This window comes from Solea solea, chromosome 13 (genome assembly GCF_958295425.1).
Source record: "Solea solea chromosome 13, fSolSol10.1, whole genome shotgun sequence".
NCBI lineage: Eukaryota > Metazoa > Chordata > Actinopteri > Pleuronectiformes > Soleidae > Solea > Solea solea.
Genome location: NC_081146.1, coordinates 16,638,877 through 16,656,688, shown reverse-complemented (window position 1 = coordinate 16,656,688; position 17,812 = coordinate 16,638,877). Strand labels below are relative to the sequence as shown.

At 40.8% G+C, this 17,812-nt stretch overlaps 1 protein-coding gene across 1 annotated transcript; it reads right to left on the bottom strand.

Moving 5' to 3' along the window:
* Positions 1 to 6,040: 6,040 nt before the first annotated feature.
* Positions 6,041 to 16,352, bottom strand: LOC131470816 (galanin receptor type 1-like). The gene is made up of 3 exons (XM_058646819.1): positions 15,355 to 16,352; positions 15,201 to 15,266; positions 6,041 to 7,933 (listed from the first exon to the last, which is right to left on the bottom strand). Exons 1-3 carry the CDS (start codon positions 16,009 to 16,011, stop codon positions 7,613 to 7,615), a joined length of 1,044 nt encoding a protein of 347 aa, XP_058502802.1. The 5' UTR covers positions 16,012 to 16,352; the 3' UTR covers positions 6,041 to 7,612.
* Positions 16,353 to 17,812: the final 1,460 nt, after the last annotated feature.

Below are 17,812 nucleotides of genomic sequence, written 5' to 3'. Positions count from 1 at the left end.
GCGACAGGTATTAGTGCATTAATATTCCAGCCTGTGTGACTGCAGATAGTCCAGTAGGAGCACCTTTCAGAGCGAGTGGGAGTAGCTGATTACCTCAGTAGTGGAGTGAAGGAGAGGGAATTAACTCTTAAACTCTGGGACCTCTTCAGCCTTTTGTAGCCATGCAGGCAAAACCTGACCTGAGTACAGAGCAGCCAATTTGCTGTCATGCATATCACACACACGCTTGAATCCCACCACTTGACATATCTGATGTTTAGGTTGTGCTGACGAGACTTCTTTTAAAAGGTTGAGTTAAGGGGGCAACCTAGAATGCTGAGAAGACGTTTGTCTTTCGAGTCTGAGGGAATCGGCCTAATTAACTTTTGCACATTCTTTCTCTCATGTTCTCAGGCTGTCAAGGTTACATGTGTGTGTATCAACAGTTTTTTGGTATGATGTGTGTGTGAGTCAGCCCATGCTCTCCAGTTGGAAAAAGCTCATGCTGTTTCTCAATGCCTTTCTGGGAATTGACATGTAGCAGTGGTAATTGGTTCTTCACTCTGGAAGGGAAGTTGCAGAGCTGCATGTATCACACGATCACAGCGACCTGAAAGCACTGTAGCACAGGGATAAATAATATCCTGCTGCATAAATGATGTTTTGTCTCCGTCAAGTGCAGAACGTATCTCTATAGAAGACCAAAAGGGATTAGTTGTCAGTTCTCATGCTTTACTGCCACCACTAGATTGCAGTTTCTGCCAGCACCAGATACACGTGTGTTTTAAGCAAAGAATGGATGTAGTCCTTTGGTTGCAACAAAAACTCCTACTGACAACCTATTGGATGGTACTAGCTGTCAATCATACCCGGTGTCCACTCATTATGTGCCGTGTTTTATTGACAGTTCTCAAGGGCTGCAATGATTAATCGATTATAAATGAATGACTCACTATTTTCATGATCGATTAATCAGTTTGATTGTTTGTAATCAAAGAAAAGATATCAGATTTTTCAGCTTAAATAAGAATATTTGCTGATGTCTTTGCTCCGTTTAACAAAAGCATACATTAAAACAGGTTCATTTTGCTTTGGGCACAAAACAAGACGTTTGAGAACATCATCATTGCGAGGTTTTAGAAACCCTGATCAACATTTCTCAGCAATTTACTAAACTAATGTTTACTGACGTTATAAATCAAGTGAAAAGTAGGTTGGTTTTGCAACTAGTATAGTTCCCCCCCTGGTGGCTAACTGCTTTTGCTTCCATTTTAAACTGGAAGGCTTTGTCTATTTGTATATGCAAGTTAACATTTCTCTGAAAGGAATAGAGTTTTTATAATTTCAAGATAGGCTCCTGTAGACTAACAACATTTAATCCACGTAATTTTCGCGAAAATAATTTTAAACTGGTTGTCATGAAAACAGAGTGGTTGCAGGAAAGAAAGCCTTCTGTTAACACCCCGGCATCAAAGAGTGCAATAGGCAGAAAGTGGGAATGTGTAAATGTCACGGAATTAACAACAGCTCGCATACATTTTAACGAATCATCCAAAAAGGTTAGATGCAGCAACACAAACGCTTGGAAATGGGTGACCTTTTCACAGCATGGCTCCATATTTTTAATATTGTATCTCCACTCGGCACCGCTGCTCAGTGAAGCTAAACTTAAACCCATTCTCTCTCTCCATCAATGTCAACTGATAACAGCCCTTTGAAATGAGGCTGTGCTGTCTGTACGTGGGTAGAGTGCATAACGGGCTTGTTTATGACTGAGTGATGGGTCGAGTTATCTTATAGTCTAGATTCTGATCACTGATTTATGTGAGGGTTTTTTTTTATTATCTGATGCTTGAAGTGCCTTTTGTCTCTTATCCTCTTGTACCTTGTAAAAAACAATATCTGTGTGAGTGGCTCTAAGCATTTGCGCTGATCTCAACGTCTGATTGCGAGATTAATTGTAATAAGTCTATTCTTCAGAAGAAGGAAATGAAGGAGCATTATCTAATGTCTTAAATATGCCAAAAATGGATGGCTGAAAACCATGACATGAGAGTATCCCTCCACTCTTTCTCCTGATTGTGTTTCCTTTTGGACACGACATTGGATCGGCACCAGCAACGACCATGACCCTCATGTGGAGGATAAAGTGGTAGACAATGGATGGATGGACATTCCTTCTACTGTAGTTTTGGATAAAAGTATTTGTGACTGTGTGAAATAGGGGTGGGTTAAAATATCAATTTGGCGATATATCGTTGTCCTTTCTCGTGGAATTCGATAAACGATACACCAGGGAAAATATCAGTATTTTAATTTTCAGATGAAGGCGCTCTAAAGAGTCTATGCCAGTTTCACACACTGGGCGTCGCTACTTCATGTTTCCTCGTAGTGGCGCTGCGAAGTGAATGAGGGTAAACTTGGGCTGAAGAAGAGGGAGTTTACAGCGGGATAATGGCGGAGAAATCTACGTTAAGGGATTCCCCATCCACGTTCAACACATAGACTTTATGCACTTTGTTCTCTGTGTTGTGAATGAATAGAGAAATCCTGCACTTTTAACTTTTCTCTGATGTTTTTCTTTCTTCACTTAGACAGATATTGTGATGTATCGCTATATGATTGTCTTGCAAATATATTGATTATCACATAATCGTTGCGCCATGATATTATTGGTATTGTGGACCGTAGTGCGCCCCTAGTGTGAAATGCTACTACACTGAAGTATTTTTTACCAGTGTGTGAGCTTCACTTGAGGGAGGCCTGAGATCACTTTGATGTCAAAAGGCATAGATCTTCTGTTGCTGCAGATACCTGAGATATAATATGGTCATGATGAGGGGAAGGGGAAAAGAAAACTATATGTTTCATTTTAGCCTCAGCTGAGGCCTTGTTCGACTTTGGATCAGCTTCCAGTGTCTCTTTGGCCCCAATGAAATGCACAGCTCAGAGGAGGTCATTACACAAACAGCCACCAAAGAATAATTGGTAGGAGCCACAGAGGGTGGGAGTCAGGCGCTGTGTGACTCAGGCCAAAAAACAAGAGCAGGCGTCCATTAAGAGCCTCCACGATCACTCCATTATCTGCAAACTTTAGACAGAAAATACATTAATATGACAGTGAAATAAAATTAACTGTATTCTGACTCAACACGTGGGCAAATTATTTTTTTCCTCGTATATATATTTAGTACTGTAAAAAAAAGTGCATTATTAATTAGTTGGAAAGAACTAGACGTTTTTGAGCAGAACTTACCAGATGAGATTTTATATAAAATGTTTTGGATTTATTATTTTTATTAGCTTTAAGTCAAACAACAAGATTCATTTTTCATTCAGCTCAGTTAATCCTTTATGACATTTTTAATTCAAGTTTATAATACTCTTACTATAAACGTGTACCTGAAAGGCAACCAGAGTTGCGCTATTATTAGATGGATCTATATGGCCACATGCTAGCAGCTGTGTGTAAACAAGAAAGCAAAGCAAAGAAATCCACGGATTTAGCTTTGCAGGTCTTAATGGTCCGAACCTGGACCGCAAATTGCCCACTGTTGCTGACATATCTTCTGTAATTCTTATAATATGTTAAAGGTTAAAGGCATTCGTGTCCCTTTTGACCTCTGTGTCTGATTTTCATGTTAAGAATACGTGTGTTATTTCATCTGAGTTGTGCATCTGTGGATACTGTGGCCCTCACAGTATCTTGATTTAGTTTGCTACAATGAAATGTGAGCTCTGTACCGTTCCCTATTTTATTCATACCTGATTTATTAGCTAAAGCTGGGGACACATTACACAACTTTCACAGTGGTTACTAATTTTGAAAAAACTTGGTTTCGTCTGATTTTTTTTATGCGACTGAAAGAACAACACACACTATATTTGCCAAACCAGCTGAACGACAAACTCTTTCGCAAGAGCGACCACATCTGCGAGTGTTGTTACTTTCATATTCCCGCTACTTACTGTCTTCTTCGTCTTCTGGGTTCCCCACCTACGGTTTTTCATTGGCTGTTGGCAACATGTGTTTGCATTTCGGTCGGTAATCGGTACACACTACCCGATTGCGTTCAGAATCAGCTCATAAAATGTTTGATTGACTGTGACTGAGGTCTGGATGGGCCTGTTACCCCTCACACACTTGCCGATGTGAGTCTGTTCCCCCTCACACACAAACAGATTTCTGTGCCAACTAGCCATGCCGACTGTCTCCAACTTGTGCCGACTGGTGCAGAATTTGCCCATATATATGTGTATATATATATATGTGTGTATATATATATATATATATATATATAGTATCTAGCCTTCTTGCTAGATGGCATCATGGGAAGGCAAAGTGTTTGTTTTTTTCAGAGCTCTTAGGGACCACTGAGTTGATATGATGCCAGGAAATGCACTCCACTAGTGTGTGGGAACATATGCTGCTATTTTCCTTTTCTATTTGGCCTCAACCCACTGTGACAGTGAGGGAGGTGTGGGTTGTTGTTCCACGCCAGTGACGTGAAAGAAAAACTCCTTCTATAGACGCAAAAGCCCCAAAGAGATGTGATTTTTTTTTTCAGGTTTTCATTTGTGAGAAAAGATGACGTTAAGCAGATGAAGTTTATGAAATACAAAGGTTTCAGAGAAAATCCAGAATTTAATATAATTATATAATATAAGTAGCACTGCATAAAGACAATGAAAAGTTTGGATATATCTGAAAATCCCATCCAGATATACACTACTCTAGAGTCTTAAGTACCGTTTTGCGTTTCAAGCAAACAAACTTTAACAGACAAGAAATGAATCATTTATATGCTCTCATTTAACTGCTGATTAATACGGGGAATATTGAAAGGACACACAAGGACGATCCCAATAAAACACATAAAGCACTGAAGAGCTGTACAAACATTATCATCTTTGTGAATGACATGGACAAAGAAATGAAGAACAGAAAAAAAGGTGTAGATCCCACAGGAAACCTACACCAGGAAACAGCACCTTTATTGCATGTACGCACACAACAACAGTATGTTCACCGTGGGCTTGTGTTTGCTTTCACATACTCGATGAATTGGGGAAAAAAATAGATGGCGTCTTTGTTGAAAGAGGTTAATACTTATGAATGCAGCCTGCAAATTAGAGTGGGCTCTTACTCTAGAGGAGCTTTCATGATTATGTGAACCACAGGTGTCACTGGATGACTGATTAATGGCTTCTTCTGCTTAATTTATCTCCGAATCCCTCTCAAACACAACATATCCTTTAACCACTTGTCCTCCTCCCCTGTTCTTGAGTGCTGGCCTCGGTATATGTTGCTGTTGAGCGTGTAATCAATGTCCCTGATGTACTTGATCATGAGAGAGGAATCGGTGGGCTGCGATATAAAGATGCATTCTCTTTTGTTCATGTGCTCTTTATATTGGTATTTTGAAGAAAACAACCCGTCATGTTTAGGCTCACTTGGCAGAGAAATATTCCTCGTGTCCTCCACACCTCCTGGATTAGAGTTCCATGCTTATGTCCTGCTTTTCTTTTTTTAATCCGCTGACCCGTGTGGGTCGGGAGGACCACCACCATCTGGACAGTCGGCCCTGTAGTGAGCATGGTCATCAGCCGCATCTCGTCTTCCGTGTGGGAGTAATCCTGGATTGTCAGATCCTTATTTCAGGGAGGATGAGTGTCTGCTGATGAGACTGATTAGTTCCACTTCCCTGGATGGAGTCGGCGTGACCCGCTTGTATCAGCCACTGCCAAAATCTCAGATTCACTCCTCTCCATGACACGTGGGTGTCTAACCTCAGGTTAATCATCGCTGAACTCAATTTATAAGCTCCCTTGAGTGAAAAAAGCAAATAAAACATTCCTTCAAGTTCCCAACTTGAAATCTGTACATGAAGTATGCTTCGGTACGTCTATGTTAAAGGTTTTGTGTTAGTCATTTGTTTGAACATACTGAGGTAAAGCTGCTGTGTGGAGGCTTGGCACATCACGTACGTGCAATATGGCAAACGGCATCAGAATTTCCACAGAATGTCTGTCCGGTGAGATTGTTTTTTTTTTGTTTTTTTTCTGTTTTTTTTCCACAAAGATGGCTATTGGATACAGTGCAAAACAAGCATCAAGCTTGGCTCAGTCATACAAACACAGCACAATGTCAAAACTGTTAAAATACCATTAACACCCAAACACAGACAGAGGCGTTCACAGACATATGTGAATTAATTATAGTCGTCGGGGGGTCTATAAAATTCACAAACAAATCTGCATAAGTACATGTTTTAATCAATGGGAAAGGAATAATTATCCACATGAACAACCTTTCTTCAGACGTGGCATTTAAAGCAATAATGAAATAAATTACATGTTATATATATTATTATTTTTTTACAGCCCACACATTTTGTCTTCAAGGAATGTGACTGGATATTAAATTGAAAACAAGATTTTGAACTTCAATAGGGTTCCAGTAAATGTTTAACTGTGTGGAGGTGGAGCTGTCAGAGGAACACCGGTACTTTAGCTAAGCCCCAGTAGCTGCGTGATTCTAAAATGGCTCAACATTTTCTCATTTTCTTGTAAAATGTCCCATTTAACAATTTTTTTTTAGACTTAGAGGAACTTGGAGAACTTTACAGGAATACTTCACCTTTGTATTACTAGAATAGAGGAAGTATTTTTGGAAAATTGTGCTTCCCGACCTCAGATTCCACTGAGTCGAGAAATATCTTCATTCTTTTTTGGTTACGTCGTCTGCCAGTGACACTTGGTCCAAGGCTACGCTAGTGCCCTGCAATGCTAATTCCACACTTTTTAGGGGGGTGGGACCTCATTCCCAGAATGTAAACAGTGTCCGCCATCTTTGCTAACAGTTACGCTAACAGAAATAAGTGTCACTGATGGGCACGTAAGAAAAAAAGAATCACGATATTTCTCAACTCAGGGGAAACTAAGGTTGGGAAGCACAATTTTTCAAAAATACTACCCCTGTTCTCGTAATACAAAGCTAAATGCAAATCGCTGAAGTATTCCTTTAAGTGTGAACCATAGTCAATGGTTTCAAATGGTTGCCGTGTTTTTTTCCCCCTCTCTTTCTCAGTTTGAAAAACATATATTTTTTTAACAGAATTAGGCAATTTTACAAGTACGAGTAATAATGAGCGACACTCAAGGTCTTTTTGTTGAGAAAGTGGGCACCGCAGGACTGTTCACACACTCTCCAGCTGTTGCTCTTTTTAATTAACGACTGAATATAATCTGAAAATACTATTTTGTTGAGTTACATTGAAAAATGTCGTCTCCTGTTGGAGTTCTCACACCCTTTAATTAAGTGAACCAACATCATGTGGCCGAGGTCAGTTCAGTTTTTTTCCCTGTGAATACACTGAGAGGAAACTGATGTAATCCTGGCATGCACACCAGGGCTTCACACAGAATGTAGCCAAATTATTGAATTTTAAATTGTATTCACAGTTTTAATAAAACTTTAAACCACTGCATTTTTACTGCTATCTAAGCAAATACACTTACCAAAAATCCACACTCATATGAAGGCTCCATTACTGTCACCATTACTTTACACGGACCTTGTCACACCTTGACACCTCGTCGCGCCCTAAATTCAACTTCCACACTTGATCAGTCAAACGTTGGTGCAGTTAGTCGAAGGTGGCGTGTCCACTTTGCTGCGGATCTCTTTAATGTCGTTGAGCGGGAAGTCACTGGTGCCGATTTGGCACTTGAACACCTGCTTGTACGCCTTCCTGAAGTTCTCTGACAGGAAGGCGTAGATGACCGGGTTGACGGACGAGTTGCTGTACGCCAGGCAGTGGGCGGCCACCCGTAGCACGAAGGAGGCCTGGTTGAGCGGAAACGTCCCGAACTCCACCCAAAGGTGAACGACGTGATGAGGCAGCCAAGACAGGCAGAAGACCACCACCACCACCAGCACCGTCTGAGCCGTCTGAGATCCGCCAATGAGTCAGAAAAAGGACACGAAGAAAGAGGGGAGAGATTTAGTCTGAGCCCTCAAGGAAAACAGTGAGTACATTTGCATGCTGTAATCAGGTTCAAGTGTAAGACGGGATAAAGGAACAACAAAGCCTTATAGAGAACTTTCCTTTTTTCGTATTCTGCTGCTGCTGTTCTGATCTCTTTATGACAATCATTCCATCCAGAGTAAGAAAGGTACCTTTTTACAGCTGTATCAAATTAAGGACTTCATTTTTATGTTAATTTCACAGAATTATTATAGTCTGGCACACACAGAGCAACATTATGTTTCGATATGAGTCAGTCTGCTTAATAGAAGTAAAACTTTGCTTCTAGCTGTGATTTGGACTCCACAAAGCCCACCAAGCTCTTTAGGCATTAAATCCCTCCATGTTCTTCGGCGAGCTGCCAAATGTATCCATTTGTGTGGTATTGGGCATCTAAACAGGGGATTTGTCCTTAATACTGAAAGCAGTTACAAACAAATGAGTGAAAAACATGAAGCTAAAAGATACAAAAATGCTCTCATCAGCTGAAGGAAGCTACAGACTTGCTGTAGGCAACTGTTTGTGCATATGACAAAGACTCATAATCTTAATCTGTCTTCATTTGATCTGATGTACAAATATCAAAAAATACAGAGTGCAGCTTTAATTATAATGACTTTAAATATGAATAGTACCTGCAATTCTCGCTTCAGGCAACAGACACTGAACAGTAGAAGTGCTTACTCATTCATGGCCTCATACAAACCTTATCTGAATCACATTAATCTAACTCTCACCACATAAATCATACTATCTAACTGACACATTCAGCTGCAATCCAGAACATATTTATTTTACCCTCGTTTCAGAACTGGCCCAGATACAAACTTTCATGCTCGTGATCCTGTTACATTGAGCAGTGCATGATGCAACATGTTTTGACTGGCTGGTGCCTGAGCTGGAATATTTGCATAATGTGATTTGATTGGCTAACGCTCAAGCTCTCAACTTCTGCCATGCGCAATGTGAGCAAAGAAACGCAATGGATCCAAAAATCAGTCTGGCCACGCTTGGCATTTGCTGCATTCAAAGTGAACAGGAAGCGTCTTCAGTTGAGGCCTCTATCGCGATTCGAGAGTAACCATGATCCGACCTTTGATCAAAATGATTGTTATTACCCTTTTGGCCATAACTGTCAAAGCCATATGTTATGTTTACAAATAAATACTAAATTGAGAAATAATTTTCCATCCATTTTCTACCGCTTTATCCTCAAACAAACAACCATTCACTCTCACACCTACGGTCAATTTAGAGTGTCCAATTGACCTAATCCCAATATTGCATGTTGTTTGGACTGTGGGAGGAAACCAGAGAACCTGGAGAAAAACCCCACACACACATGGGGAGAACATGCAAACTCCATGCCGAAAAGGCTCTTGTTGAGAAATCAACTTATTATTTCATAATATTCAATTGGGTTTCAATTTCAAACCTTTCCTTGGAAGAAGTGTTAGTTCAGCAATACCCCCTAGGCCCACCAGTGGGCCACAAGCCCACGCTTTGAGAAGCACTTCTGTTGTGTAAACAATCAGCGTCACATGGTCAGTTAGACCTGGTTATATAGTGCATGCAGTGTTAACGGCACAATTATTCACAAGATAACCCTGAATGTAATCTTAACACGTGTTGACAATTGTGGCCAATTTATTGTATGCAGCATCTGAGAAAGGTGCATGTTACTCTATTCATTCAGGAATAGACTATCTAAGTAAAGCTGTAGGCTACAGCTGGTCGTTCCAAAAAAAAAAGAAAGCTCTAATTACATGCTGCCTTATCTGCTGGACTGCTCCAATGCATCTTGATAGCAAGTGGATTAAATCCGGGACTAATTAGTACCTATGGCTGAAAATAAAAATACACAGAAGACTGAAATTATCATATAATGCTGCCTCCCCCGCCCCCCCCCCCCCCCCCCCTGCTGTTTTGCTTTAGGAAAGTAATTTGGTTTCACAATGTTTTTTTTAAAGTGCTTTACAACTAACGATGGATTAGATTAAGGAAAGCCATAAATTCTAACAAAATCATGCAAACGCATGTCAAGATCTGGCTGTTTGACCATGGAGCAATCAGTGTGAAGCTATATAATGAGCAGGGGAAGCTGCAGGAGGAAAGTAAAGTAAGACAAACACAGCGAGAAATACAGCGTAGCACTAAAATGGAACATGATACGTGCATTGCGTAAGTACAAACCGACACTTGACTCACTGTGTCAGAGACATGTAGAGCAGAATTGCAGAATGATGGTGAATATTTGGTTCTGGTTCTATTCATATCTGCTTCTTTTATTCTTGTATTATCATTCTTTTGGTGAGTCTGTTACGCAATTGTCCTGTTTGGTTCAGTCCCACAGCTCTCATCAGTGTCAGAGAGCTATTTTTCCAGGGGAAAACCCTGATAGTGATGTCGCTCCATGTCTGCGGCGCATGTAACTAAGCTGCTACTGGCCAACGTGTTTGAACGAGCGGGAAATGTTTGTTGTGTTTACAATTTCGCTGTAAGTACACAATCAACACCAAAGAAATAGAACACAGTAGGGACCCCGCAAGCCGGAATATTTTTCAATTACCAAAATCCATTTACTGGATATTCTTGTAGCCTGTGAGAAAATTATTGGAGCAAATGTTTAATCAGTCTGATAAATTGCTTTATGGTCATGATTTTAATTTAAGATCTTCCCCTCAGTGCAGTATTGATCTTTTTATTTTTACGATAAATGTTTCATGAAACAGCGCCTCATCAATCATATCAGAGGTAAATCAACTGCACTATAACCGATTTGAAATGAAAGGTCAATATTGTCCTCCAATATTAATCTTACCGTACACAAACTCAAATGCACAGGTTTCCCACAGTTTTTTGTGTAGCAGTGTGGCAACAGCCTTGCTTTGTTTGGATTGCCTCCATAACACATTTATATCTTCACCTAAACTCCCCGAGAGCCATAATTCAGGCTAATATAAACAGCAGCATCACCACAGGAAGTGCAAACTAATAAAATTTAATTTGAAAATCATAAAAAAACAAATGTGCCTTTCGGCCTCCCCTCTCCAGCTTTATTGTCTCGACTTGTAACTCTCGCTTGTCAAAAGTTGCTGCATTCTCACTAAAAAAATGTTTAAAATTATTGATTCAGGGGTGGCATGGCCCTTTTTCATGATTGACACATATGATGTATATCATTTTTACAGAGTCACAATTCATTGATCATCTTTCCTGAATGGAAATACACCATAAAAGCATTTTAACACTGATTGTGATTTGTTTACATGCACTTCTGTTATGTAAATATAAGAACTTTAGTGCCCTGGTAGAAGTAAAACCTTCTGTCAAGTGTTATAATAAAATTAAATGTGGAAAACATACTGTAAATATAAATGTCCTTCATACGTTAATTTAAGTATTTATTTGACATTTTCTATAGAAAACCGTCCCCTGGTGTGATGTTCTGTAGTTGAAAAGTCTGAATTGCACTTAAAAGTCAAATTATTGTATCCAAAAAGAAGCTGTTAGGTTAACCTTCAGGGTTCTAGCCAGCACATGGTAGCGTGTCAAAGCGTGTAAATAACACCTAACGCACATGTAGTATCGCATCATGTTTCAGACCGGTTTCGCAGAGGGAATCGGATGGCGAGCAAGCTGGCGGACCAGATCGCGACAAAACCGGCCTGGCCTGATTTTGAGGAATCCGGCGGGCCTGACACACACCGGGGGTCAAAGGCTACGAGTCTGCTTCTTGTAGATGAAAGGCCAATGCAGCTGAGAGACCCATGGAATCCAAATCCACTAAATCTTTTATGTATCATAAATGATACATAAAATTTGACCTTAAATTTTCAAAAGCTCTACACCACGGAAGGGTTGGAGTCCTCCCTTCTTCCGCACCGACCGCTCGCTTGGTTGTTGCCTAAAATCCTGGCTAGAACCCTGACTTTGGATGGTAACACTCACTTAACAATAGTTACACTCAAGTAATAGTAACACTCGGCTGTCACTAATGAGTTTTATGTGTTCTGAAGCATTCAACCTCCTTGGCTCACATTATGCTGTCAAACAATTTGAATACGGGGTGGGGGGGTGGGATATAATTTTCATAACTAAATGGTAAAAATGGTAATTACTGGCCTTCAAATCTCTCAGTTCATCACGGAGACTCTTATGAAAACGTTTAAGTCAAATGAAAAATGGTATTCCCCAGAAGTGAAATGCCGAAGGGAGCGAGGCTTCGGAGCAACTTGTCTGACGTCCTTTGTCTGAACATGACAAGAGATTTTAAAAGAGACCTATTGAAACAGATAATTCACGTCTTTACACAAAGACAAGAAAAAGAAATTAAGGGAAAGATTTAGTACTTTCTTCACAGAGCTGGCCTTTGAGGGTGTCTCCTGTGCACTGACTAATTCCAAGCGTGAGTGTGTGAGTTTGATAAAGCACAAGTTGCATTTCACAACAGCAGTGGGAGTAACCTTGGTCTTCCCAGCTGTCACTGACATTATGCTTCACCGTTCTGGGTAGAAAGCTGCAGAGACCACACAAGTACCACACAATCTACTGATTAAACACCTTTTTTTTTAACACATTCCCCCCCCATATTTCGGCCGAGGACCTTCCTCTACGTTGTGTGTTTGCTTTCAAACAAAACACCAATGCCATGATTAAGTGAAAACAATATTAACATGTATATTGTGCTTCAGATTTAGAGGAATATATGTTTTTTTGCTTTCCTGCAGACTGACAATAAAGTGATATAAAGATAATAAAGTGCACACTAAAACGTTGGAGACGTTATTGCATACATTACATCATCCGCAACATAATAACAAGCGAACGCTAAAGCGTGTGCGTACATTTTATGATACTGGGAGTTTATGACAGTTGCAATGACTCCCACTTGTTGAAAACAGATAAAAACACGTGGCAAAACGGCTGCAATACAGCTACAGCCGACAGTTCCCTGAAAATAAAAAAAAAACAATGTTTGTGTGGAGGTCGAGCTGTAAACAGTTCATTTGTTCTTGACTTCAAACCGTACATACGAAAGTCGAGTAAGTTTTTTCTATGTTATGTCGTCTTAAATTATGGGTGATTTGTAGTCTTAGTGTCACTGGCGTTAACGTCAAAAGTTTTGCTGGCGTGAAGTGAAGACAGAAGACAAAACATTTGATTAAATGATCTGTCCACTATGGGCAGCTAAATTCAACTTCCTCTAGTCTGTACGGTGTCGCAATTTAGCCTTTAAGTGTTTTAACATCCAGAGGAGGGATTTTGGGGAAGGGCAACTGTCTTTTAGTGTGAAAAACAACCTGGTGATTTGGTTTGGGCATTTGATTAGGTTTTATCCTGGGTGCCTTTCACTGGCATTTTGTGGACATGTTGACCTGGGGGAAGGAGACCAGATCCAGATCTTGATGGAGGGATTTAATATCTCATGTGGCCTGAATTACTTGAGTTCACACATGAACTGACCTTGCGTACGCAGAAGAAGATGGATGGATGGATGGATGGATGGATGGATGGATGAATGGGAAAAAACACAACAATCTCTATCTTGCTGAATGAATGAACCAGGCAGAACAATATCTCTGAAAGTCACAGATGATGAGCTCAAAAAGAAACATCCTGTCGGAGAAAGGATTCTGACCACTTCCATGAGAGAAAGGGGAAAAGGATTCAGTGATGTGGCCTCACTTTTGCATGGATGAATGTCATCTCAGGGAAACCTTCCAGCAGGCAGTGTATATCAAAGTGTTTTTACATATTGTGTAAAAAAAAAAAGGGGACCGTCTCATATTCAGTGTCTTCTTATTCAGGATGAAACGGTACCTGTTTTAGAAGATTGGAACAGTGAAGCCGGAACAATGGTGAGTGCTCTCGTGGATCATTTGGAAGTTATTGTGTGAGTGTAGTAATAACCACCTGTGAAACGTCTTTCTCGTTTCATGAGTCACGAAAGCTTACGTCTAACCAGATGTTCTTCTGACCGTACGTGACGATTATTAAACTAAACGATTACATGAGAGGTTATGGATCTGTGCACAAAAGATTCATATTCAAAGTATTGAACCACATTTATTTTATTTTTTTTTGCCAGCAGGACAATGATGTGCTGTGATTATGACCATGAGAGACACGAACTGCAATAGCACAGCCAGGTTATGTTTTTTTTGCAAGATGTCGATTAGACTGAGGAGAAATTAGCCAGTGGGTTGAGTCATTGTGGGATCTCTGACCTGGCAGACTTTGTTTCTTCTTTTAAAAAATGCAGCACAAAAGGCAACACTTTAATGGAATGAAGTGAAAACAGCATAGGGAATAGCTACTGCTGTTGTTTCTTTCATTTTTCAGCCATTTTTCTTGTGTTTTCAGCTATTAAATACAAGTAAGAGAGTATCATACTTATATATGCCATTGATTCTATCAGTGGCGGCCCATCTAAGGTAATTTATAGCATGTATCTTAGGCTGTCAGTGTAGCAGCTCCGTCTCTGAACAGTGAGCACTGTAAATCATCGGTCTGTGTGAGATTCTTGGCATTTCCTCCTGTGGGTGTTTCAAGCCCCACACAATATTGCCCCGAACGTAGGTGCAAATCAGGCATCATTTATATTCTCACCCATCCTCTCCCCTCCCAGCTGACCATGAGCCTTTGCCTTTACTCCTGGCTTCATAGCACAAGGCACTTATCAGGTCTGTGTCGCCAAAGTGACAGACCGTGAAGAACAATGGACAGACACAGGTCGACAATCAGGTGTGTGACTAGCAGAGAGCTGGCTCTCTGCAAGTATAATGAAGAGTAGATTGCAGGTTGACTCTCTATCCTTTCTGCTACTTTGATGGTATTGATAATCACAGTTTTGAACTCTGCTGAATTGGAGGCAACTGATGACCACCTGTGTTAGTGGCAGACTAGTCCCCACACTGTATAGTTTTCTTCTAAAGGTCAAGAACATCATCCTCTGCTTTAAATCTAATAAAATGTCAACAGAAAATCAAGAAAGATGAAAACAGATTTCATTAGACGTATGATTAATGGACTGACACCATACCTCATACCTCACTTCTATCATATTGTATAGTACTTGTGGCAAGAGAAGTAAAACTCTACCCATCATTACAGAAGATCAATTTAATGTGAACATGTAATACATGAAATTACACTTTGCAAACATGTAAGAGTTGGAATGGCACGTACCTTTTTCTTTGATGCCTCTGATTTTTTGGACATATTTCTTAGTTTTTTGTGCAAGTGGTTTAAAACCTGTGAGTAAGAGAATATTGCATATTTTATCACAGTACAAGAATTTCCAGAACACTGTGGACTGACACCAACATGGAGATGTTCTTACCTTTGCATAACAGAAGGAAATCAGCAGCAGGGGCAGCACATAACCAAACACAAATGTGCAAACGACATAGACTTTCCTCTGGTTTTGATTTGGCCAAACTTCCCAGCAGAAGGTGTCATTGCCCCTGTGAAAGATGTTCTGGTAGTACATGACAGGTGCCGCCATGGCCAGAGAGAGTATCCAAATCACCACCACTCCGACCAAAGCGTGCTTTGCCACCCGGATAGTGGAGGACTTCCTGGAGTGCACGATGGCAATGTATCGGTCCACGGACATGGCAGACAAGGTGAAGATGCTCACCAGCATGGACACGGTGAAGAAATAGTGGATGAACTTGCAGATGAATGCGCCCAGGACCCAACTTGGCATCATGTAGATGGTGGACTGAAAGGGGATGCAGAAGAGCAAGTAGGAGAGGTCCGCTATGCTCAGGTTGAGGATGAATATGTTGGTGGTGCTCCGTGGCTTCCCCGGTTTGCTCCGCGCCAGGACGGTGATCACCATGGAGTTGCCCAGCACGCCGAGCGTAAAGATGAGCGCGAAAACCAGCAGCGTGATGAAATTATCCGTGCCGATCCCGAACAAAAGTTTCTCATCCTCCTCGTCTGTCATGTTCCGCGGCTCATCCATGAGCCAAGCAGACTCTGATGTGTTCATTGTTTATTTGTGTACTTGTTTTCTTTTAACTCCCTTTTGTTAACTTAAGACGTCGCCACACTGACCTATGGAAGGTCTTTGCGCGACTGCTGCTTCATGACGCGGAGTTTTCAGAGCAGGCGTGTCGATATTCCGGCGCGCCTCCGTGTGCGCTCCTGCACATCTTGTGTCTGTCTTTATCTCAAGGTTTCGGGGGGAAATCCTCTATATCTTCATTTAAGACTCACACAAACTATAAGAGTAAAAGGATTTGGTTATGCAGCGTTCAGCATTCGTGGGTCCTACGCGTCCGTCTCTCCTGTTACGCACTGGTGCGTTTGCGCACCGACCGCGCTGTTCCACTCTCCACCCTGTGTCTCTGCGCCTGGACTATCCCCCTCACATTAAAGCTGGGGTTGGGCTATGCTCATGCACGTCAGCACCCATTAGACCACCTCTCGAAAAGAAAAAAATCTTAAGGAAAAAAAATGTGTCCTTTTGGATACTGTGGGGCTGTTTTTTTTTTTCTTCCACGTTCCTGAAACCATCACTGCAATTTACCATTTTCGTACTTACATCCGTTAGTTTTGATACAGTGTGGGCAGAGTTCAATTTGTTCTTTCTGATATTATACACCTGCTGGGCTGTCCAAATTGCTTTATTTCGCTCGATAGTCTTGCTATGATTGCACTGTCCGAGTTTCATTTGGTTTCATCATAAAGAGGAAATACTCAATCACTCACTCACTCACTCATTGCATTGTCTACCGCTTCATCCTCCTCATGAAGGTCGTGAGGGCTGGATTCAATCCCAGCTGACATAGGGCAAAAGGCTGGGTATACACACCAGGACAGGGCACCGGACCATAACAAGGCCTTTTTGGGGGCTTCCAGTGAATGAAAATGGAAATTAAACAGAAATTGATACGGTGTGGGCTAAGTGCAAATTGAATCTGTCTTTATAACAGTACATAAACAAAAATCTATTGTTAAAAAAAAAAGATCTATTACTTGAGATTCAAAAGAGGAAAAATCTTTTGCACTTTTTGTTCAAAGGCCATGCTGAGCTCCAAGAGATGTGATGATTCCCCCCGGAGACTGACTGGTCATGCCGAAGTCCAAACTGAAAAGCTGCTCATGAAATTTTCATGTGATAGTTCACTACTGTGAGAAGAGAGGGAGAAAAAAAGAGAAGCAAATCATAGCTTTTTTCTCACTTAAAAAAACAACAACATGTCTTTGATTTCAGCTCTACTTTTTGAGGAAATAATCATTACTGTCAACCTCTTCTCTCTAATAGCAGGGAAACTTGGGTTTAAAGTGTGCTTCATTCTTTTTTTTTTTTTAGAAATGAAGTCATGCAGAAAGTGTTTCAGCACTCAAACGCTCACGTCACACACTTTCTCATCAGCCACAATATCCAGGCTACAGATGAGACACTAAACTAATGACTGATGCCTATTGTTGATGATATATATAGTCATGCTTCACACTCACACTCTTTTATCTCTGTTTTTGGTATCTACCTACGCCTGAATTCTCTCACGCATTGCACCAGCTTTCTCTTTGGTGCTGAGAAGCTACTGTACCCTGGATTGTTAGGAACATTTCTCCCTAGTCGAGTTGACAATGACATCACAGGAGTGAGTGAGAACCAAAACAGTGAAATTGTGCAATTGGCAGCTTGACAATAATCTGAAAATCGCTGTATTTATATATATACACCTCAAGCTGCACAATCCAGTGCTATTTCTTTTTGTCGCTGCATTTATGTCGTCAGGCGGCGTGAACCTCCTCACATAATCATTCCATATAAGAAACAT